Source organism: Dendropsophus ebraccatus, chromosome 9, assembly GCF_027789765.1.
Source record: "Dendropsophus ebraccatus isolate aDenEbr1 chromosome 9, aDenEbr1.pat, whole genome shotgun sequence".
In the NCBI taxonomy this organism is placed as follows: domain Eukaryota; kingdom Metazoa; phylum Chordata; class Amphibia; order Anura; family Hylidae; genus Dendropsophus; species Dendropsophus ebraccatus.
The window spans coordinates 31,279,004-31,304,120 of NC_091462.1; the positions used below are offsets into that span (position 1 = coordinate 31,279,004).

At 41.3% G+C, this 25,117-nt stretch overlaps 1 protein-coding gene across 1 annotated transcript in view; it reads left to right on the forward strand.

Annotated features, from left to right (window-relative positions):
- LOC138800821 (polypeptide N-acetylgalactosaminyltransferase 3-like) overlaps positions 1 to 24,340 on the forward strand; it is a 36,751-nt gene extending 12,411 nt beyond the window's left edge. Inside the window, exons 2-11 of the mRNA XM_069982872.1 lie at positions 257 to 845; positions 3,387 to 3,559; positions 5,656 to 5,805; positions 6,885 to 7,119; positions 13,014 to 13,131; positions 13,263 to 13,463; positions 14,034 to 14,165; positions 15,254 to 15,358; positions 18,045 to 18,197; positions 20,672 to 24,340. Coding sequence (XP_069838973.1) covers positions 346 to 845; positions 3,387 to 3,559; positions 5,656 to 5,805; positions 6,885 to 7,119; positions 13,014 to 13,131; positions 13,263 to 13,463; positions 14,034 to 14,165; positions 15,254 to 15,358; positions 18,045 to 18,197; positions 20,672 to 20,794 — 1,890 coding nt within the window. The 5' untranslated portion in view covers positions 257 to 345 and the 3' untranslated portion in view covers positions 20,795 to 24,340. The remainder of the gene's footprint in view (positions 1 to 256; positions 846 to 3,386; positions 3,560 to 5,655; positions 5,806 to 6,884; positions 7,120 to 13,013; positions 13,132 to 13,262; positions 13,464 to 14,033; positions 14,166 to 15,253; positions 15,359 to 18,044; positions 18,198 to 20,671) is intronic.
- The last annotated feature ends 777 nt before the right edge of the window (positions 24,341 to 25,117 follow it).

Here is a 25,117-nt window from a genome sequence, read left to right on the forward strand (position 1 = left end):
GAGACTTGTTCTTCTACATCATTGTGCTGCACAATGTATATTTGGAGATCAGGGATGGGGATCCTTCGGCCATCCAGGTGTCGTAAAACTACAGTTCCCATCTTGTAACGCTACAAAAAGTTGCATTGTAATTTACCCTTGGATTTTCACGTTGTCAATGACAGCGACCACTTCTCTTCTGCACTATAATGCTGTTTACTTCAAGTTATTGGTCTCTAAACAGTCTCTTTTTTTTCCCATTATTCTTCTCTCCCAGGTCTCGATTGGTGACTTCACATACACAGCAATGAACCTTTCATAGTAGACCCCATTTTCTTTTAAGTCCAAGAAGCTAAAAAAAAAAATATGACAAACTTTAAGAGGTTGGTGCTGGGCCAGCGTTTTATGCACTGGAAACTCGGGGCGGCAACTCTTATTTTCATGGGATTTGTATTTTTAATCCAAAAAGAGGTCGTTGACCGAGAGATGGACGAATTGACGGGACATGGAGGGTCTCGGGTAAAAAAGAAAAAAATGTTCGATATGGTGATGGAGGCCGTAAATAATCTCAAAGACTCTGTGCCAAAAATGCAGATCAATGCACCCGAGAAGCAGCTGGAGACTGATGCCGAAAAACACTGTCTACCGGGCTATTACACCGCGGCCGAGCTGAAGCCTTTCCTCGAGCGGCCGGCCCAAGACCCTCATGCTCCCGGAGCAGCTGGAAAGCCGTTTCACACCGATAAACTCAGCCCTGAGGAAGAGAAAGAAAAAGAGGAAGGAGATAAGAAACATTGTTTTAACGCATTTGCTAGTGATAGAATTTCACTTCATCGGGATCTGGGACCTGACACAAGGCCTCCTGAGTACGGATTGTTTTTCTACTGCAGTTTTTCCAAAATGTCTGTATGTGATCTGTAATTTAAAGTGTCACTGTTATTATAATTTTCAAAATCTAAGTGAACAGTATATATGATATAAAGCAAGTTTCCAATATACATTCATTATTTTTTGTGTTATCATGCTGTAAAACAAAGCTGAACTTACCAGATATCCAGGTCCAGTCTCTGGAAGGCAGATTTTCTGACTTGTGCTGGTTAAAAAACCAGACTAAACACAGGAAGTCCAGCCAGTACAGAGAGTTACGGCTCAATGTGTCCATCAGTAACATGACTGCCTTCTCTCTATGAGCGCTCTGATTGGCCTGAGATACATAGGACTTCCTGTTTTCTGACTCTTTGAGAAAAAAAACTCAGATAACAGGAAGTGCCGTGTTTTCCATGATAACTAAAAAAAATAATGAATGTAAATTGCAAACTTGCTTTATATCACAGCTTCTGTTGATTTAGATTTTGAAAGTTATAACAACTGTAACACTCTAATTGTTAGAGGTTTTGTTGGGTTTAGTCAAAGGAATTCCTGGCCATCTGCCGAGAAGTAGTAGTTGTTGTGGACAAGCACAAAGAGCGTCTCTAGCAAGTGATCGGTTTCTCTGCAGCGCCACTGAAGGGGAAATAAGGAATTACAGTTTTTATGGGGATGTCTTTGTAATACATGGATATGTCCAATAGAGACACACAATGTAGCCTGTTTAGTTAATTTAGAATTTACTATTATAGTAATTAATTTTAACTCCTTTTTTTTTTAGTTCTTTTTTTATTAACTGTGAAAGAAGGCCTAGTAGATGTTAGGAGAGCGTGCAAATACAACCTGAGACTATAGATCCACAATTTACTATACACATTAATAAACGTAGAGTGTAATGTGGACACACTTGATCCTATTCCCTATCCACAGGGGGGATAAGTGTGAGATCTCAAGGGGTCCAAATGCTGGGACCACCTGTAATCTCCAGTATGAGGCCCCAACTTCATTGTTTTAAATGGATTGGTGGGTGGGCACACATGCTGCCACTCCATTCATCCTCTATCAGAGCTGCAGCTATCTCTATCTGTATCTATATCTCCAGCAGCTCCATAGACAATAAATGGAGTGGCAGCGTGCATGCTGATCCACCTCTCTATTCCAAACAAAGGAATTGGAGTCCCATTCTAGAGATTGTGGTAGGGTATGAAATAGAATACCCCTTTAAAAGCAAATGTGCCATTCACATTACTTTTTCAGGTTAAATAGTTTGTATACATTAGGAGATACCAGTCTTCTGACGGATACAGTCGCATACCCTCTGTAGACCTCGGTTTCTGTACCAGTGACTATGTTCATTCTGTTTCCTGATTATATACCTTTTTGGGGGTGTTGAAAAGCATAAAATTACCTGTTCAGGTAACAGACCAAACATAATCACTAGTGAACAACATTTGGTCAATGCCGGTCTATTTGCCTGATGCAGTATATGTTAGATTACCTTTACGCCGGTGTCCTGACATGTGACAACACACCCTGAAAATACGATTAAAATCAGGCCTCGGGTTGAGACCTGAATCAGAAATAGAAAATCTAAAATTAGAAAGTTGTTAAACTTGGACTGATGTATGTGATTATTATAATACTACTACTGAGTGCACTTAGGGAAAGCTCTGTTTATACCAGTGTCTTATAGATCCCATTGTTATATTTAGGGGCCCAAAAGTTATTCTTTCTTTTTTAAAGTGTTACTGTTGCTTTAAAAAAAAAAAAAAAAGTCAGACAAGTCAAAGTTTTGTTCAGTTGGCATCTGGCTGTTCTGACCCCCACCAATGGCTAGATGGAGCTGGGAGAAGCACATGGATAAGCACTTCACTCCCTTACACTCCACTTCACTTGCTACAGTAAGGGCCCTATTCCACTGGACGATTATCGTTTGCATATCATTAACGATTAACGATCGCAAACGACCACTATTGCGAAAGACCTGAAAACGTTCACTCATTTCCATTGAACGATAATCGTTACTTATGATCGTAATTGCGATCGTTTTTTCTTCGCTATTTATTCGCTATTGCATTCGTATCTATTGCGAACGACCGAACGATGTCTTATTCAACGCGAACGATTTGCGAACGAGCAACGATAAAAATAGGTCCAGGTCTTATAAAGCGATCAACGATTTCTCGTTCGGTCGTTAATCGTTAACTGCATTTCAACCGAACGATTATCGTTTAGATTCGAACGATTTAACGATAATCTGAACGATAATCGTCCAGTGGAATAGGGCCCTAAGTGTATGAAGCCTGTTTCCTCCTGGAAGGAGTCATAAAAGTGAGCCGGGAGTAAAATGCTCCGCCAAACAGTTCTCCCAGCTCTGTCTAGTGATTGGTTGGGGGTCAGAAAACTCAGACCCCAACCATTTAAAACTTTTGACTTGTTTGTGTGACACATCAAAAGTTTTTAAAGTGACAGTAACGCTTTCACCTGATTACCACGTTCGTCGTGTCACTTTTTTCTTTTACCTCTTTTAATTCTTAAAGGTGCATTGAGCAAAAGTTCAAGCGCTGTCCGCCACTGCCCACCACCAGCATCATAATCGTGTTCCACAATGAAGCCTGGTCCACGCTGCTCCGCACAGTATACAGCGTCATGTACACCTCCCCTTCCATCCTCCTGAAGGAGATTATTATGGTGGATGACGCCAGTACAGATGGTAAGATGTGCATTAAAATAATCCTTAAAATTTATTTTTTATACTTTGCCACTGCCTCAATGCCGCCCCCTCTGGTTGAGTTGCAATTTACTGCTAAAGAATCGACTAAAATGAGATGCTGCTATTGTTCAGCATTGCTTACATGTATATACGCCATATGTGTCCAATACCTCTTTAAGCATGCGGTATTAAAGGGGTACTCCAGCAAACATCTTTTTATTTCAAGTCAACTAGTTTCAGAAAGTTATATAGATTTTGTAATTTACTTCTATTTAAAAGTCTCAAGTCTTACCATACTTATTATCTGCTGTATGTCCTGCAGGAACTGTCCAGAGCAGCAGCAAATTCCTATAGAAAACCTCTCCTGCTCTGGACTGTTCCTGACATGGACAGAGGTGGCAGCAGAGAGCACTGTGTCCGACTGGAAAGAATACACCACCCCTTTAATGTTATGGCTGGTGGGATATACATATAATACAGTATGCAATAAGATTCTAAGGCTCGTGTAATGGCGGCTGCGGTGCATCTTTCCTGTATTTTCTAGCTGGCAGTGTTAGTTGAATGTTTTTCTTCACCTTTACCTCTGAATAACATCAGCAGGAAAGGTGTCAGTCATAGCTGGAGGGTTCAATGTTTTCTCCACATTGCCAGTAGTTTAATGCATCCCCCCGGTAATAGGAGAACTGCGGTTGTGTGTCTCACCTACTATATTAGGATTCACATTGTAAAATACAACTTCTTACTTTTGGGCATAATTTTGCAGTTTATGTAGCCGGTGCGTCTTGTTCTGTCACTTCTGGTGTTGAGTTACAACATGTATGTATGGTTCTCTCTGAATATATACTATGGGGGAGATTTATCAAACATGGTGTAAAGTGAAACTGGCTCAGTCGCCCCTAGCGACTAATCAGATTCCATCTTACATTTTTCAAATAATCTGTGAGGAATGAAAGGTGGAATCTGATTGGTTGCTAGGGGCAACTGAGCCAGTTTCACTTTACACCATGTTTGATAAATCTCCCCCATAGTGTATAGTGCTCTCTCATTTATATCTATAATAAGAAGATATATATATATATATATATATATATATATATATATATATATATATATATATATAATAAGAATCTAGAGTCTTCTCAGTGTGGACTGGTTCTAGGTACAGTGCATGGTCTGATAGGGTGCACTGTGGGTGATATGGTGTATTCACTTAGATGTATATAGTGCTCTGATGTACGTATAATACTCTTTGCAGTGTTCATCCACATTGAGGTTCCCCCATTACCTACCAAAATGCTCCCCATTTTCATCCATATTGTGCTCCCCATTATCTGCCAGAATGCTCCCCATTATCTGCCAGAATGCTCCCCATTGTCATCCACATTGTTTTTCACATTTCCTGCCAGTCACCCATATTGTGCTCCCCATTGTCTGGCAGAATGCTTCCTAGTGTCATCCACATTGTGCTTCCCATTGTATGCCCAAATGCTCCCCAATGTCATCCACATTGTTCCCCCCATTGTCTGCCAGTATGCTCCCCGGTGTCCACCACAATCACTTTTCCAGGCACTGCTCCCCTCTCCTATCCCCCCTGTAATATGGGAGTAGCTTCTCGGCTGTGGCTCCCATGTAGCTTTCCACTAGGTGATGGGGAGGACTTTGTACCTGGTAAGATCCTCGTTTCGCTCATGTCTGTATTGATAAGTGCCTCCTGCTGTTTATAGACCTGATGGGAGGAAAACTCTGCAACCTGTATCATAGGTACATTATATCTATCTATTTCTTGTCCTATATTTCAGATTAATGAAGATATTAAAAGTTTACAATATAGATGAGCGAACCTCAAGCATGCTCGAGTCCATCCGAAGCCAATCGTTCGGCATTTGATTAGCGGTGGCTGCTGAAGTTGGCTATGTGAAGGCTATAGTCATTGGCTGTATCCATGTTTTCCAGACAACCTTAGAGCTTTATCCAAGTTCAGCAGCCACCGCTAATCAATTGCGGAACGTTCGGGTTCGGATGGACTTGAGCATGCTCGAGGTTCGCTCATCTCTTGTTTACAACAAACATTTTTATAATGTTTTGTCCATTTTCAGAATATTTAAAGGACAAGCTGGATGAGTATGTGAAGGCGTTCCATATTGTGAAGGTGATCAGACAGAAGGAGAGGAAAGGCCTGATCTCTGCCCGTTTACTGGGGGCCTCCGCAGCAACCGGAGATACTCTGACATTTCTGGATGCTCATTGTAAGTAATAGAGGTAACTGGTATTGGTTCATAAGATCCAGTACAGTCTGCCAACGGCAAACTATCCAATAGGATTTCTAGTTTAAACACAACATCTCATCAGTTAAATAGCTGCGATAGGAGTAATCTCTGATCCCAACCACATTGACAGCAGATATCAGCTGTAACTAACAGCCTGCACCTCTGTTTATGGAGCAAACACCTAACACCACCATGATTTAATAGGCTGTGTCTAGCAATCATTGGGGTCAGCAATATCCATACTCCAACCAATAAAAACTTTTGACATGTCTGTGGGACAAAGTGACAGGTACACTTTAAAGAGACTCTATCAGCAGGTTTATACTGTCCTATGTAAGAATCCTATGATGTACTACATTGTTCTGTGCAGCTGATCCAGAGATATGTTTCTGAATAACATGGATAATAATTAGTCCTCTCCATTATGTGCATGAGCCCAGTAGTCCTTAATATTCATGAAAAGCAAAAAGCACCGCCCACCAGCTGCTGATTGGCAGTTATCTACCTATGCTGTGTATAGTCAGTCAACTGTCAGTAGCTGAAGGTGAGGGGAGGGGTGTGGCAAGAATCCTATTCTCCTGCATATTAGGAGAACATCTAAACAGAATGATGTAGGTAATACACCGATCTGTTCAGCATTTCTGTCACTAGTTTATGCTGCCCTAATTTAAGGCAACATAAACCTAGTGATAGATTCCCTTTAAGCTTTGAAGAATCTGCTGCCTTTGAGATAAGCCCTAGTATTTAGTCCCCTTTTAACCCTATAATAATCAGTACTTGTATTTTATAGCCACAAGTTACTGGTGGTCTGTTCTTTTGAACATCAGAATTCTCTTTGCTTCCCGTAAAACCCATCTTGGGAATTTATTGCAGAGAACGTGTAATCTAAGGCTCAACATCTCCATTAAAACCTCATAACAGGACATATTGAAACACAAGAAGCTAATGATAGGTGTAATCTAAGCACATGGAACCTAAAATAGAACAGACCGGCCAACAGCTGGCTTATGCAAAGTCAAGAGAAGGCACATTTTATTACATGAACTGTATCTTTTTAGGTGAGTGTTACTACGGTTGGCTGGAGACGCTGTTGGCCAGAATTGCCGAGAATAACACCGCCGTTGTCAGCCCAGATATTGTCACCATTGACCTCAACACCTTTGAGTTTTCCAGCCCATCGCCGTACGGAAACAACCGCAACCGAGGGAACTTTGACTGGGCCTTGGGATTTGGATGGGAGAATGTCCCCAGTTTCGAGAACAAGAAAAGGAAAGATGAGACTTATCCCATAAAGTAAGTTGATGAGGAAACCGTGTACGATGTACATTATGACAAATACATTACCAAGGCTAACAATAGGCCCTTGAGTTAAGGCCCTATTTCAGGGATGGGAAATAGAGATGAGCAAACCGGGTTCAGGTTCGAGTCGATCCGCACCCGAACGTTCGGTATTTGATTAGCTGGGGCTGCTGAACTTGGATAAAGCTCTAAGGTTGTCTGGAAAACATGGATACAGCCAATGACTATATCCATGATTTCCACATAGCCTTAGGGCTTTATCCAAGTTCAGCAGCCACCGCTAATCAAATGCCAAAAGGTTCGCTCATCTCTAATGGGGAACCATCGGCCCTTCAGCTGTTGCCATCAAGCTAAAGCTTTGGCTGTCCAGGCATGATGGGAAATGTAGTTTTGCAACAGCTGAAGGGCCGAAGGTTCTCCATCGCAGCCCTATTACATGGAGCGCTTATTGTGTATAGATTCGCTATAACAATCGATCGCTTATGATAACTGTTACTACAATTCTGATATTACATTCACCAATTGCTGTTATAAACGATAGTTCTTGCGGTCGTTAAGTGTTCCTCAGGACGACCCACGCATCATGTTTTATCTGCAAACGACTTATTACACGAACTGCGAAGGATAATTTTTAGACATGTTGAAAGACAACACTTAACTAATTTTTGTTCATCGTTTGATCGTTGGGTGTTATTACACTGACAGATTTTCGGTCGTTATAGCAAATTCTATAACTATAATTGCTCCATATAATGGGGCCTTTATTCTCCTCCTTCAAGTTCATTAAAAAAAAAAAAAGGATTCTTTCATCTCTGGGTCATATCAGATCATGCTTCCTGTTGCAAGACTACAGTTCCCATCATGCTCTGACAGCCAAAGGCTTGTAGTTTTGGAGCAGATGGATAGCCATAGGTTGGAGAACACTCATTTAAGCGATGTTGCAACTGTTTAAGGCCCTATTACATCATGCGATTATCGGCCGTTACTGGCCGTTACTGAACTGGCAGTACACTGCTGGCATCCTATGGCAAGAAGATAAGTAACTCCCCCCTCCCTCCGTGTGTCTGCAATCCCAAAGCTGTCATTGTATACGTTAGCATCACCACATGTACTCTATTACTTGACCTTCATTAGGTGAAACTACAGATGTCCTTTAATTCCTTTAAAGTGTCTCAAGCACTTACAAAAAAAAAAACACATGACATGTTATTATCGTTGGTTTTTTTCCTTTAACATGGACACTTTTTTTACTTAATTTTTTTGTTATATAATTTTGTGCATTTTTATTATTTTTAAGTAAAACTTCAGTTCTACAAATAAAATAAAATGTTCTAATATTATTGTTTATAATTTTAGAACGACCCCACCCTTCCCTTCAATGCACTTTTTTTTTTTTTTTTATGGTAAATAGCCCTGAAGTATACTGAATATTATTTGCTTTATTTGTTGACTTGGTATGGTAATTACATTGACTTTAGTGAGTTGGTTTAGTTGTGACCTTGGGCTAGGTGTTATTTGTACTACATTTTGTTCTGTACTGTGAGCACACTCCATACGCCGCAGGTGCTGTTTCTGTAATAACAACCACTAACTGCAATCCTGGCCATTTAACCTCTTTGGGTCCATTTACACAGAAAGATTATCTGACAGATTATTTGCCAAAGATTTGAAGCCAAAGCCAGGAATGGATTTAAAAAGAGTAGAAATCTCAGGCTTTCCTTTATGACCTGATCTCTGCTTATAGTCTCCTCCTGGTTTTGACTTCAAATTTTTGGCAGATAATCTGTCAAATAATCTTTCTGTGTAAATGGACCCTTAGGCAGGGGGCTCCCCTCTGTCACATGATTGATCTCCCATTGTGATTAATAATGGGGAGCTGTTGGGGTAATATGGCAGCCATAGTTTTTCTATTGCTGCCTACAGAACATTTTAGTAAAATGACAGTACACTGCAATACGTCTATATTGCAGTGTTCTGTGCAAGTGATAAGATGTTCAAGTCTCATAAAAACACTAAAATTGCTGAAAAAAAACTAAGTTTTCTGTAGCTATCTATAAAAAATTATAAATATTCCTAAATACCATAACTTTAACAAAATCTATCTATAAAATATATATATCATTTTTTTTTTAAATGTGTAAATCAGTAAAACTATAGCTCACACCATGAAATATGAGCACTTGCACAGCTCCATAGACAGAAAACTAAAAACCGATAGCGACAGATCTGTCAATCAAGCCTGGCAGAAGAGGGAGAAGCCATCTTGGACTGCCAATGACTTAAAGCCCCCTTTCTGGCTGACAGGTTCCCTTTAAGATTACCTGAATGCATCAGAACAGATAATAGGCATATAGAATGTAGTACTTTATTTTAGAACGGATTTTTGATGATTGAGTAGCTGGTTAGTGTTATTATAGACATGATTTATATGGTGCTTACCTTCTTTCCTTCCTTTCTGACAGTGATTGCCTGGGATTTATTTCTTGATTGCTAGAGATTCCCAGCCTGAGAGATGTGGTCAGGGAATTAGAGCTGCTTTACTGATTGCGATTGTAGACTTTGATGTGTTAGAAGTCCCTTTGCAGCGGCCTGCCTTATTCCACATCATTCAGAGAAGAGGATTTCGTCTTAAAGTGTCCCCGTAATTTCAAACATTTTTGACGTGTCAAGGAGACTTGTTACAAATGTTTTATTGGTGGGGGTCTGGGTGCATTACTTGTTAGGGTGCTGTTCTCCCTGACCTGTTCCAGGAGACCGGATCTATAGACTTAGTAGTGCGCTTCTACTGGCTTGTTCTAATGATTGTCTGGCGTCTAAGCTCCCAGACCCCAAACTACTAAAAAATTTTGACATGTCTCTATAATGTAGTCCATAAAGTATTCCAGCAGCATCAAGAAGTCTGAAATTTCAGTGAATTTTATTCATACAGTAACATGCACTAAAGCAATGTTTTTTAGACCCAACAGGGAGTTTGTCAAGCCTAGTGGACCCCTATTGTATGGTATGCCTCTATGACATGTCAAAGTGTTTCCAAATTATAGGGACATTTAAAGTGAATGTACCATCAGGTTTATTGTTTTTTGCTTTTTTTTTGCTTTTTTTTTTTATTTTTACAAATGGAGCTGCATTACAGAGGGGAGGGGATATGGTCACAATGGGGGGCAGCGAGCCCGTCCCCAATGCATAGAGCCAGGCCTATGCACGGCAGAAGAACTGTGCCGAGCGCGGGAACTGCATGGCATTTTTTTAATAAAAAAATACCATGCCATCGGGATCCCCGCGCTGGTGTCATTCAGCTAATGTAAAAAAACAAAACAATGTACTTGATTGTAGAGTGGGCATCTATGCTGGGCCCTGTCCTGGGGTGGGGTTTGGTGGGGCTGCCTGGGGTGACAGGTTCCCTTTTAATATTTTTTTCCCTGTTCTAGACAAATTAATTCACTGGGAAATAAGATTTATTGCGGCAAAAAATCTATTAAACGCATAACTAATAATCAAAAATATCGGAATAAATCCGGCTATGGGTGGCTGACCTTCCTTAGCAACGCCTGGAACCATGGAAAGACCCCGGAGTTTGCACCATGTTACCATGGTTACATGCGTTGCTAAGAGAGGTTATTGCCGACAATGTCTCGTGAAGCATCTCTTCAGCCTCTCTGAGTGGAGTTACCTATTAACATTCTTATGTAACCTCTAGCCGCTTGTTGCATCTTCTTTTGGACAGAGTAGTACCGGACTCTTTTCACGATCCCCCGTGCCAGTAACTAATGGTTCCTCTACTTGATGACTCTTGCCAGAAAAGTATTAGGCTGCGAGGTACATCATCCACCGATGAGTGATAAATAACTGGAAAGTGCTGTTTTCAGCAGGCAGAGTACTTCAGAGCTAAGAGCAATGGATAGTGTGGTCATATACCACAGGCAGAGGCTTAAAGGTGTACTCCAGCGACAATTTTTTTTTCTACCAAATCAACTGGTGTCAGAGATTTGTATCTACTTCTATTTAAAAAAAATCTCCAGTCTTCCAGTACTTATCAGCTGCTATATGTCCTGCAGGAAGTGATGTATTCCTTCCTGTCCGAGACAGTGCTCTCTACTGCCACGGCTGTCTATGATAGGAACTGTCCAGGGCAGTAGCAAATCCCTATAGAAAACCTCTACAGCTCTTCTGAGTGGAAAAAATACACCCCTTTCTTCAGGGCATACAGTAGCTGGTAAGTACAAAATGACTGGAGAATTTTTTTAATAGACGTAAATGAAAAATCTCTAGCACTAGTTGATTTGATTTTCTTTCCCCTGGAGTACCCTTTAATCCTCTGTAATCGGGACCTGAGTTTCACTATTCTGTGTCAGTGCTGTTGTGTGGCCCCAATGGACCATTGGTATACAGTGCTGCTTAGAGCTAGTCTCTCACTACCAGGGTTTATTTCTTATGGGATGTTGCACAAGTCACATATTGGAGCTTACAGATGGAAGGCCATGTGTGTATACACAACAAAGTTTACAATGCACTTAAAAACAGGCTGTGTATACATTTGCTGTATTTGCTTTACCAGGATCCTAGTAAAGCCCCTATAAACAATGGTTCTACATAAATGAGTTTTCACCAGTAGTCATAAAAGGATCCACGACCACAGATATACTGTACATTGACTAGACATTGCAAGTCGAGGGACAAGAAGGCATTAGAACATGAGTGGAAAAGGGACATCAGCATGATACTCTCTATTTATCTATCTATAGTAGTATATTTGTAACAATAGTAACCTTAAAGTTGGGGATGGGGAACCTTTGGTCCTCCTTTGTTGCGAAACTACAATTCCCATCAGCCCTGGACATGCGGCGACCATCATCACAACCACAATAGCACCACAGGAGGGAGTGGCCCAGTTGTCCAGCAACCCCAATGCTGCCAGACATAGCCCCCTGGGCTCTCGGCCACACCACCTGCAGACACAGTGCCGCCACAGCAATGGCGGCACGGAACCAGACAAGGAAAAGCAGATTAAAATAAAGACTGAGGAAAGCCAGGCTTTGACCCTATATATTCTTACCAATTAAAACCTCCTGGGTAGGGGAGGATTGCTGAACAAAGGCCAAAAAGAGGGGACAAAATATACAGAGTAAGGGTATGTTCCCACTACAGAATACATGCAGACCCATTCCACTGTGCGGCAGAATACATGCAGACCCATGTCACTGTGCGGCTTCTGCTTGAAGTTTCGCCTGTCCCATAGACTCAATGATTTTTTCCGGCGAATTCCGCCATCCGCCAAAAGAATTGACATGTCAGCAAATATCATTGAGCTGATAGGACGGCCGGAACTTCGAACGGAGACCATGTGGTGGAATCTGCTTGAAGTCTCCGTACATATTCTGTAGTGGGAACATACCATAACTCCATGAGGAGAAAAAAAGATAAGGCAGCACATCCATAAACTTATAACTGAACATCTGCTTCTCAACACTATATACTACTAACATCAGGAGTTAGTTACAATTTGGTTAAAGTGCAGAAGCCCACACACCGCTTCAAGGTTCCTGATTCCCGTGGGCCCCATAAAATAAAGGGAGAAAGTACTTGATATGTACATGATACACGATACACGATGCATGATATCTGCTCTTTCCTTACGGGGAACAAGCAAAATAAAACAAATTTTCTTGGATTTGGTGTTACTGTTATGTTGGGGACAATTTTAATGGAAAATTTATATTTAACTACAGTAAAAGTTGTCTGAGGGCGCATTTTAGTCAAAAAGTCAAATGATCGACAAACCATTGAAATCCTTAAATTTGGTAAATCTGACACTTTTCATCCCTTTTAAGAATATGTATCATGTATTAGAAATATAGAAACCTCAGCTATAAGTGTCTATTCTCTTCCAGGACACCAACTTTTGCTGGAGGACTCTTCTCAATTTCCAAGGAATATTTTGAGCACATTGGAAGTTATGATGAAGAGATGGAGATATGGGGTGGTGAAAATATAGAAATGTCTTTTAGGGTAAGTATATGTGTGGCCACCATCCCGATAGGTGGAGATGCCTTATGTTTGTTGACTTTGTCGTAGACCTGATTGTTGGTTTTCTATGTAGTTCTCAGTTATTATCCCCCCCTCTCTCTGTGTATGCACAGGTGTGGCAGTGCGGAGGGCAGCTGGAAATCCTGCCCTGTTCTGTTGTCGGCCATGTTTTCCGCAGCAAGAGTCCTCATACCTTTCCTAAAGGTACCCAAGTGATCATCAAGAACCAGGTGCGCTTGGCCGAAGTGTGGATGGATGACTACAAAGAAATATATTATCGCAGGAATCGGGAAGCTGCAAACATTGTTCAACAGGTACAGGAGCATAAACAGGGTATGGTCACAGCTCCCCCTCCTCCCTACACAATGGACTCTGCACAGGTCACAGAGCATGCCCACAACATTCCTCAATAGAAATGTATTCACAGCTATGCCATGTAGCTGCTCTAAAGGGCAACTTTTAAGGCTGTTAACAGAATCACAGACAAGATGGCTGATCCATAACACTAAATTGAATTTAAAAAATAAAATGCAATCAGAACAGATAAAAAAATAATTCTATTGGTATCTAGTTTAATTATGAAAGAAGCATATAGGTTTAATTGTTTTTAGATGTCTTAATTAGTTTAGCATTAAAGGGGTTATCCAGAATTAATACCTACATTCTTGCAAAAACAGCGCCACCCCTGTCCTCAGGTTGTGTGTGGCATTACAACTCAGCACCATTCACTTCAATGGAACTGAGCTGCAAAACCCACACCCAACTGAGGACAAGAGTGGTGTTGTTTCTGGAAGAAAGCAGCCATATTTTTCTAAGCTTGGACAACACCTTACAACTAGGCTGTCCTATTCTTTGATGGTCTTTTTTTTTTTTTTTAATAACAGAAAGCCTACGGAGATTTATCAAGAAGATTCAGCTTACGAAAAAATCTTCAGTGCAAGAATTTTACATGGTACCTGAAAAATGTCTATCCTGAAATGTATGTGCCGGACCTGAACCCACTCATCTATGGTGATGTAAGTTCTGTGTTGCAGTCCTCTGCTTTTTCCTGAAATTAAGCCAGATTGCTGTAATAATCCATTTTAGTTCAGAGTCACAATGGAAATGTGAGAAAAAGCTGACCCCTATGGCGTATGGATTTTTCCTACAGGACAGCACTGTGGCCAGCGATTGGCTGAGCAGGTGGCCAGTGATTGGCTGAGCGGGTGGCCAGTGATTGGCTGAGCGGGTGGCCAGTGATTGGCTGAGCGGGCGGACAGTGATTGGCTGAGCGCGCTGTCACTGCCAAGACAAGTCAGTCTCCAAAGTGACGGCAGGAGTGCAGTGAGGCAGGAACAGACTCTTTATTATTTTCCTTATAACTGCAGCAATATATATAAAAAGTTTCCCCACACTGAAGTACCCCTTTTAAAAATGATTGTGTGTCTTCATTGTAGTAATGTATATGAATAGATAGATTGGTAGGTAGATAGATAGATAGATACATAGAATTAAGTCGTTAGTAATGATTGCTATCTTTTTTTTCTTACTAAATGATGCAATTATTCTTTACTTTACTTTTTATACCTTATATATAATTTAAAACAGACCTGTACATAGTCTTGAAGGAAGTCCTAAGGTTTTGTGTATAGAGCCCCAATACAGGCTTATATATTGCCATGGTTACAGACTGCAAACAAAGCCTGTGTGTAGTCTGATATTGCAGTTACAGGTTACCTTCTATTTGTCTTAAGGAGGCAGATGGGTAGAGAGCAATATGTCATACACACAGTCTGGAGCTTGTAACTATGGAGACACATAGGCCTGCATTGGAGCTCTAGGCCCTAAACAACACTAGGTTTTTCATCAAAAAAATTAGTACAAAAGGCTGTGAAGGTGCAAATATTGTTTTACCAGCAGTCTGTTCCACACTGACAAATGCGGGGGGGCTCTATTGTGGTAAAGAAAATCCGGAAAGACATTCCAAAACTGTAGATTGGGATTGGCAGTGGTGGGCCTATTCTTCTCAGCATACCCTGACCACCTGGAGAAGGAAAAGATCATCCATCTTATGTTTTCTGGTACAGTATGTTTTATAACTCCAGTGTCTTGTGTCTTCCTACAGATACAAAATGTCGGCAAACAGTGGTGTTTGGATGCCGGAGCAGATAACACTCATGGAGACAAACCTCCTATCCTGTATACCTGTCATGGGCTCGGTGGTAACCAGGTAACATCTCTATACTCTATATTTTCCATATAAATCTGTGTAGTCTTGAGAAATAGGGGGGCATGATCAATAAATATACTAATGTTCTAAACAAGGTTCAGGAAAGAAGTGTTTAATAAAAAAAAAAAAAAAAAAGATATAGATAGATAGATACACACACACACAGAAGGGGACACAATCTGAGGTTATTGGAAGATCAGGAGCAATTTGATAAAATATTCTTTTACTGAAAGAGTAGTAGATGCTTGAAAGAGACCTCCATCAGGTGTGGGTGGTGGATCTACAATAACTGAATGTGAACCTGCTTGGGATACACATATATCTATCTTATGATACCATAATAATAATAGGGTAAGGATATACAGGCAGAATAGCTGAGCTCGGGGTCTTTTTCTGCCGACAGTCTTCTGTGTTTCTTAGTTAGGGGTTGGGGGATGTTAACATCTGTAGCTGACATAGTCTGTGGGTGTATTTGTTGGTGGCTATGGTAAAATATCTATAGTAGTCTCAGGTCTATGTGCGATCATCTGTCTATTGATTCTCTGAGTATAAAGTTCTGTCAGCTAGAAGGAAGAACAGATGCTCTGCTGTTAACCCTTATCATCCCTGGCCAGTCTCTGATAACCCCCCTCCTATAAGTGCGGAGGGGCCGCTCTCCAAACTTTGTGAATGAGCCTCCGGCTGCTAACTGTGTGTCCTGGAATGAAAATTATACGGTATCACTTGTCTTCACATTCCTAAACCTTTAGGCCATCAGCTGGTTAGGAGGAGTCCATGAATAGGCAGAGTAAAGTTTGTCAAAGTGTACACTGCAGATATCGTAATATACAATCTGTGGTTTCACGTAGGTTATTATTAGCTGCTCACCTCCCGGCAGCCCAGAGTCACATAACAAATCCAGCTCTGCTACACTAGACATGAGCGCAACTCCACCGCTGCAAAATATGTATCTGCAGGACATTTATACTTGTCTGTGCTGCTTTTGCATTGTTCCACAAGATCTCTTACTATATTTGTAGCCTCTCATTTATGGCTTCCTTAAAGGAGAAGTCCAGCAAAAAATGTTATCAAAGTATTGTATTGCCCCCCAAAAGTTATACACATCACCAATATACACTTATTATGGGAAATGCTTATAAAATGCTTTTTTCCCTCCACTTACTACTGCATCAAGGCTTCACTTCCTGGATAAAATGGTGATGTCACAACCTAACTCCCAGAGCTGTGCGGGCTGTGGCTGCTGGAGAGGGTGATGGCAGGGGGACACTGGGGGACACACGGCACTGGAGGGACACTGAGCATCCTCCTGCCATCATCCTCTCCAGCAGCCACAGCCCGCACAGCTCTGGGAGTCGGGTCGTGACATCACCATGTTATCCAGGAAGTGAAGCCTTGATGCAGTAGGAAGTGCTGGGAAAAAAGCACTTTACAAGCATTTCCCGTAATAAGTGTATATTGGTGTTTTGTATAACTTTTGGGGGGCAATACAATACTTTAATAAAAAATTTTGCCGGACTTCTCTTTTAAGGACTCGTACACAATGTATGGCAGTATATGAGGCTATATATATATATATATATATATATATATATATATATATATATATATTAGTCACACGCATACTGTATATACTGACTATTCAGCAAGGAGAATCATAGGTAATGAATTAACACTCAGTTCTGTATGCTTCTAACAAGTCCATATACCCTGAGTATATACAGTATGTGTGGGGAACGCTCTCACATACATTAGTCCCTGAGATTTTGCCTCCACGACTAGTAATTGACTAGGACAACGCTGCAAGGTTTGAGTGCTCTCTGCATTAGCCTTATTATTCCTGTTCCTATCCCTGTTAAGTCCTGGACAAACCCTTAATGGGGAGAGCTCGAGCCTGTAAAACACTTACTTGCACTTAGTCGGCTATTACTTCTTTTGACCAGAGCAGAATGATACTTGAAGCGAGTGGGTTCAGCGTCGTGTATACACAATAGACGAACACTGAATCTGGCACCAGGCTGGGATACCAACTCCTACGGTAACACATAGCTCCCTCACCAGAAACAATGCTCTATTTGTATTGGAAATACATTTTGAGATTTAGTCCTCCATAAGATTTAGATCCCAGTATTCCCAAATAGTTTGTAAACTGTTCAAAATTTAAGTTGTCAATGACTGGAAATCGGACTTTGTTTGTTTTTTTTTCTGCTGTTTCACATATACTGTGTCTGCGGAATTCAGATGAGCTGCAGTACAAGACATGGCCTGTGGGCCAGAGTGGCACTGTTTTTTAAGGGAAGAAAAACATTTTTCTTTTTTCCTTTTTAATCCGGGATAACTCCTTTAATTTTTTACGGCATTAAAGTGTTACTGTCACTTTAAAAAAGTTTTGATCAGTTGAAGTCTATTTTTTCAGACCCCAACCAATCTCTAGATAGAGTCAAGAGAAGCTCGTAGCAGAGCCTTTTTACTTTCCCCTCGTTTCTTTTCATGTGTCTCCAAGACAAATAGAGCCGAGAGCTGGAGAGTGAAGCTACCAGCTTCATCATGTGATCGCTGGGGGGGTCTAAACACCCAGATCAGGAGCGATCAAAATCTTTGAAAACTCTGTGTGAGATGTGAAGTTTTTGAAAAAGAAGTATAATGTTAACATTTCTCCTTTTTTTTTTTCCTATTTTTTCTCATTTAGTACTATGAATATACTCTAAGCCATGAAATTCGACATAATATCCAAAAGGAACTGTGTCTTAGAGCTGGAAAGGGGCAGGTTCTCCTTAAGAAGTGTAGTCATAAGGGCAGAGGGACCACTGTTTTACCTGAGGAGAAATGGGAACTTCAGAAGGTACTTCATGAATAGAAGAATAACATTGTTAAACACTAGAGATGAGCGACCCTGGAGCATGCTCGAGTCCATCCGAACCTGATCGTTCGGCATTTGATTAGCGGTGGCTGCTGAAGTTGGATAAAGCCCTAAGGCTATGTGGAAAACATGGATATAGTCATTGGCTGTATCCATGTTTTCCAGACAACCTTAGAGCTTTATCCAAGTTCAGCAGCTGCCACTAATCAAATGCCGATCATTCGGGTTCGGATTGACTTGAACCCGAACCCGGTTCGCTCATCTCTATTAAACACGAATCAATGCAAATCAATAAATGAGCTTTTTACTAGATTGGCACCCACCCCTATTACATTTTACTTTACTTCCCCTGATATGTCTTGAGTTAGTGGACACCTATCATAGCAAGGTTCTTTTTTTTTTTTTTTTTTTTTAATCTAAAATAAAACCCAAAATTATTCTTAAATGTTTCTTTGAAGGAGCTAGGGCCACTGTTGGCCACACATCTGATCATGAGCAGAGGGGTCTCTGGTGGCATAATCAGCGGTCGGACTCCACTAATCGGACACTTTCCTGTGGATAGGTGATAAGTAGTGCTGAGCGGAGATACCGTACTGTTTGGGTTCGGCAACATGCTCCCAACCTAATTGTTTCTCATTTGACTCCCTGCAGCTGCAGAAGTTGGAGCCTAAAGCCCCTATTCCAGAGGGCGACTGAGACCTCGTTCCCCGCTCGCTGTCGCTGCTATTCCATGCTTCAGCAATGAGCAGGGGAGACCACGGGGAGCTGTAGGGGGGAGGGTTGCCCGGGTGATCGCTTGATCGTCCAGGCAGCCCATAGAGGATAGTGGCGATCTGCTGCTGCCGCTCCTATTCCTCAGAACGATGGCAGCAGATCGCTGCTATATTTATTGTTTGTTTTCCAACATGTGGAAAGACAAACGGAAGCAACGATCAGCCAACAACATTCATGTCGGCTGATCGTTGCCTTCTATTACACAGGACAATTATCGTCCGTAACCACCGATAATCGTTCTGTGTTATAGGACCTTTAGAGAGCCATAGGCTGTATCCATATTTTCCAGGACTCCTTAAGGCTGCCTCAAACCTCTGCTGCAGTGGAGAGTCAAATTAGAAACATTTTAATTTAAATAAAATTTAACAACTAAATTCGGCATCTCTGCTCAACACTACTTATCAATTACGCAAAAGAAGAGCCCGTGGAGCCTCATTGAAGAGTCTCGAAACACAGGACTAGCCACATATCCCTCCGGGAAGGACCCAGCGAAGGGGCGGCTCCTGTAAGGAAACCACCAAAACCACCATATTAAGTGGCCCTATAAGTCAATGTAATGACAAGGGCAAAACCAAGGCCAGGTATCCATCAACATACAGCTGTTTCGGGGTGTTGCCCCTCATCTGTGTAAAGCAGGATTCTGGCTAGGTGCTACCCCTTGCTAACAGGAGCTGCCCCTTGGCTGGGTCCTTTCTGGAGAGATATCTGGCAGTCCTGTGTTTCAAGACTCTTCAATGAGGCTCCACGGGCTCTTCTTTTGCATATTCATGTTTCCCAGGGGGCAATGCACCTAGGATTTCACTGCATTGAGCGCTTTCACTAGCAGCCGACAGTGTTATAGTTTGGCTGGTCTCCCTGAGATCAGTGATCTTTTTCTTTTATCACAACTTATTGATTATCACTCATTACTTATCAACAGGTAAGGGCCATATACACAGAAAGATTATCTGACAGATTATCTGCCAAAGATTTGAAGCCAAATCCAGGAATGGATTTGAAAAGAGGAGAGATTTTAGGCTTTCCTTTATTACCTGATCTCTGTTTATAGTCTGTTCCTGCCTTTGGCTTCAAATCTTTGGCAGATAATCTGTCAGATAATCTTTCTGTGTAAATGGACTCTATGGGGGACATTTATGAACAGTCCGCCCGAGGCGTACGCCAGGGAGAAGGTGCAGATTCGCCCCTTCTCCCTGGCGTGCGCTTCCCGTACTCCCTGCTCGCCCGATGCTCGCAGGCGTAAATTATGATCAAAATCTACACTTGCTGGAAGCAGATGTAGATTTCGTACGCCAGGTTAGTGAATCCTGCCGGGGGGAAAGGGGGCGGAGCCTTATATAAGTACGTCGGTAAATACAAGTACGCCGGTCTTCATAAATCCCCCCACTATGTGTCTGATTAGTAGAGTAGTGTTAAGCGGAAAGGCCAAACTATTTAGTTTCGGCAACATTCTCCAAACCCTGAATGTCCACTGTTAAACTCACCACGGCTGCAAAAGTTGGATGCAGCTTTAGGGAGTCCTGGAAAACATGGATACAGCCTAAGACTCCCTAAGACTGCATCCAGCTTCTGCAGCCGTGGGGAGTCAAATGCTAACTGTTATAAGGTCGAATGATGTTATAGCTGGAAATTGATGCCAGTGTGATAACGCTAAAGGGGCTTTCTCTTTTGTCGTCTTTTTCCAGGATCAGCTCCTCTACAATGCTGCATTTAGAATGTGCCTGACCGGAAATGGCGCCAACCCAACTCTTGTCCCGTGTAACCCTTCGGACCCCTTCCAGCAGTGGGTTTTCCGACAGAGCTCTTAAGCAAACTAATGACACTTTCTCTTTAACACTGTGATAGAAGAATACACTGTACCGTTCCCCGCAGTCGCAGATGACTTGGGTTAAGCCTGTTGTGTTATGGAAAGAAAGAACATGACGAACGTTAAGTCAACTGCAGATGCCAAAGAATGTTTTAAAGCTTTTTATATTCTCCCGTTGTGTGTTTACATGATAGCTGTTAATGGGTCAGGACCCCCTCTTAGTGTTTACAACAATTGCAAAGAGTACAGAGCGGGCGATGTACTCCGAGGCTGAGCACCATGCACTTCTGGGAAGGGGGGAGGGAGGACTTGCCTTAAGGAAAACTCCACTGAAATATTATATGTGAGCCATTACATTGTGTTTATATGTCTTCCTTACCTGCAAGGCTTTGTATTCACCGTTACAATATGGTTTCTACATCATATCAGCCAGTGGCCGGTTACCTCTATGACACATTCCCCCACAAGTTTATCAGACTCCGGCGCTTTTTGATCAGATGGTGGTTGCACAAAGTCATGTGATACACGTGCGATAGAAGGGATTTCTATTATGGCATAATAGTTGGGATATAATTTTATTCCATATAAAGATAATATAATTGGAAATAATGTATCCAGGGGCCTAACTAAAATAACAGATTTAAAGGGGTACACCAGCTAAAATCTTTTTCTTTCAAACCAACTGGTTTCAGAAAGTTATATAGATTTGTAATTTACTTCTATTTAAGAATCTCAAGTCTTCTCATACTTATTAGCTGCTGTATGTCCTGCAGTGCTCTCTGCTGCCACCTCTGTCTAAGACAGGAACTGTCCAGAGCAGGAAAGGTTTTCTATGGAACAGTTCTTGTCTCAGACAAAGGTGGCAGCAGAGAGCACTGTGTCAGACTGGAAAGAAAACACCACTTCCTGCAGAACATACAGCAGCTGATAAGTGGTGAAAGACTTGACATTTACGAATAGAAGTAAATTACAAATCTATATAACTTTCAGAAACCACTTGATTTGAAAGAAAAAAGATTTTCACTGCATAACCCTTTTAAAGTGTCCGTGTCGCTTAAAATTATTATTTTTTCTGTAGACACTCTCTTGACTTTTACTCACTCATTTAATCCAGTATTGGTCTGACTCCAATATTGTGTGAAAAATTCTCACTGGTAGAAAGGCTGACACCGATATTTGTGAGTAAGAAAACATAGACCCCCAGCAATGTTTTTGTCACACAAGGGAATTTTAGGAAAATTTGTCATATAAAAACATAGGGGGAATAGTAAGGTGCGCCAAGCCTTTCCCTTAAAATTGGCTGATCTGATGGTTTAGTTGATGATGGTGTTAGATTTGTTATGGGGATATCCATATTCTGGTACCATTGGTCAGGATGCCGAAAACACTGCCACCTCTAAATGTAATAGGATGTTTCTTAGAAGTAGCTTTAGAGCCTTATACTATGGTCAAGTGAAGTGCCGCTCTTCTTTTTATTGTACGAGGTACGTATATGTGCATGTATATAGGATACAGACACTCCTAATCTGAAATAACCCACAGACTCCTCTATGTTCTAGACGCCTCTTTGACCAATACATAATTGTACTCTGCTCACTCCTTGAAGCAGCTTTACTAATGCGCTGACTTATTCTAGATTTCTATAATTGTGGTGACTGACTCAGGGATGTGCAGGAGATGTTTGTTGTTAATTTTTAATGTGTTTTTTTTTTTTTTGTATTTATGTCATTTTCATTGACTTGTGTCCCCGTTATGAAAATTTATATCGTATCTTAGAAATAGATGGTAGTTGTTATTATACTCTGAAAACTGGATCGACCTGTGAAAAAAGATGGTTAGGCTGAGTTCGCTACGTTTCTGCAATCCATTTTTTTTTCATCCGTTTTTTTCAAAAAACGGATGCATGTGTGTGCATCCGTTTTTAATCCGTTTTTCCATTGAATTCCATTCTAAAAAATACGGATCAAAACGGATCCAATTTTTTTTAACGTACACAAATATGTAGTCGACCTCATTTATGTGTCCGTAAAAAAAACGGATCCGGTTTTTTTTTAACCTACACAAAAACGTAGTCGACCTCATTTTTGTGTCCGTTAAAAAAAACGGATCCGTTTTGATCCGTTTTTTTTTTTATAATGGAATTCAATGGAAAAAACGGATCAAAACGGATGCACACACATGCATCCAATTTTTCCATCCGTTTTTTGCAAAAAAAAAGATGAAAAAACTGATTGCAAAACCGTAGTGTGAACCCAGCCTTAGTAGTTAGAATTGAATGAACCTGTCAAAATGATTCCCAGTGGCTGCCAAAGTTGGAAGCCACCCTAGGGCTGCCAGGAAAATATGAATGAAGCCTGTTGCTGTATCCATGTTTTCCAGGACTCCTTAGGGCGGCATCCAACTTCTGCAGCCACTGGGAAACAAATGTCGCACGGTCTGGTTTGGGTGAACCCAAACGTGCTCGAGGTTTGCTCACCTCTAGTAATGACAAAGATCACAATGCATTCATTGAACTTTTTGGCCTACAGATGACAGATGCCAAAGGTAGGCATCCATCACAGCTGCTATTTTTATTTGTACATCACAGCTTTTCCCAGGATATATTAAACAGAAGCTGAAACACTGTGTGAATGCAGCCCTAAAGGGCAAGGATGAGCGGATTAGACAACTGTAATCTGCTAATAGCCCTTTGTTGTGCATGGGACGCTGAGGGTGAAGGTATGTATCTTACCCTCATCCTCGGTGCAATTACCATGTTGTTTTTAATGTAATCCTGTGGCTGTTTGGTGCACTGTCCCACCCCCAGAGCGCGGACCTGACCCACCCCCCGCTGGCCTGCTCCACTGATAATCATTACAAGGGGTGGGACAGCTGAGAGGGGGGGGATCAGCATTCCCAGAGGATTACATTAAATCCTGCACGGGAAAGGTGCCAAGGGGGAAGATAAAAGCCATACCTTCATCCTCAGCGCCCTGTGCGCAATAGCAAACAATCAGCATGTTAGATTTGTATAACCCATGGGTCTCCAAACTGCGGCCCACCAGCTGTTGCTGGAGGGCTTTTGGCTTTGGATTTGGCTGTCTAGGCATGATGGGTAATGTAGTATTGCAACAGATGGAGGGCCGCAGTTTTGAGACCCATCGTATAACCCATTGATAATGGAGGGTCTGAGCTTGACATCCCTAAAACACTGGGGGTCACCAATAACTTCTTTTTTGCGCTATGAAAGGGTGGCTCTACAGGGAAGAAGGGTCACCAGCTCCGCAGCCTAGAGTTCTTACAATGCTGCTGCAAATAGATGGCCATTAGGATTTGCTCTCTTCATCTGAAAATTAGATGTTGAAAGCTATAAAATCCCTATATTGTTATTTAGATATGTCCCCCAGAAATGCCCTCCTCATGTCTGTCTAGCGCAGGACATAATCCTATCATATTGTATCCGTTTTTCCTGGAGTGTCCCTTTAGGCTGGGTTCATACTACGTATATTTCAGTCAGTATTGTGGTCCTCATATTGCAACCAAAACCAGGAGTGGATTAAAAACACAGAAAGGATCTGTTCACACAATGTTGAAATTGAGTGGATGGCCACCATATACCAGTAAATAACGGCCATTATTTCAATATAACAGCCGTTGTTTTAAAATAACAGCAAATATTTGCCATTAAATGGCGGCCATCCACTCAATTTCAACATTGTGTGAACAGATCCTTTCTGTGTTTTCAATCCACTCCTGGCTTTGTTGCAATACTGACTGAAATATACGTAGTGTGAACCCAGCCTTAAACTGTAGAAGTTTTTTTTTGTCCCCCCCCCCCCCCCCCCCATGTCTAAAAGGTAACAATACCAATCTGATTCTTTGCATTTACCCTTTATTTATTACGCTTCACTCTGTTCTTTAGAGCTCTTTGCTTTCATCAATATTATATTTTAAGGGACCTTTTACGTGTTTTTTTGTATTCCCTAATGGAAGAGAATGAACTTTCCCGTCTGTTTGTACAAGTGTGATTAGTTTTATTTAATGTGGCCGCGGCTAATGTTTTAAGGGACGTAAAACTGCAATAATAAAGGGGGAGAGGTTTTATATGAATTTTTGCTATAAATGTATATTTTTTACATTTTTGAAGGATATATTAAAGGTCATATTGGCTGAACAAAAAAAAAAATAAAATAAGAAAAAATGATTAGCATGAATTTTAAGATCATTTTAGGATGAACTGATTTATTTTGTTTTAACCCTATAATGTAGAAAGGTGAAATAAACCGATTTATAATTGCGAATTGTTTGTCTTGTGGCTTTAATATGTATCAGTCATCTGTAACTC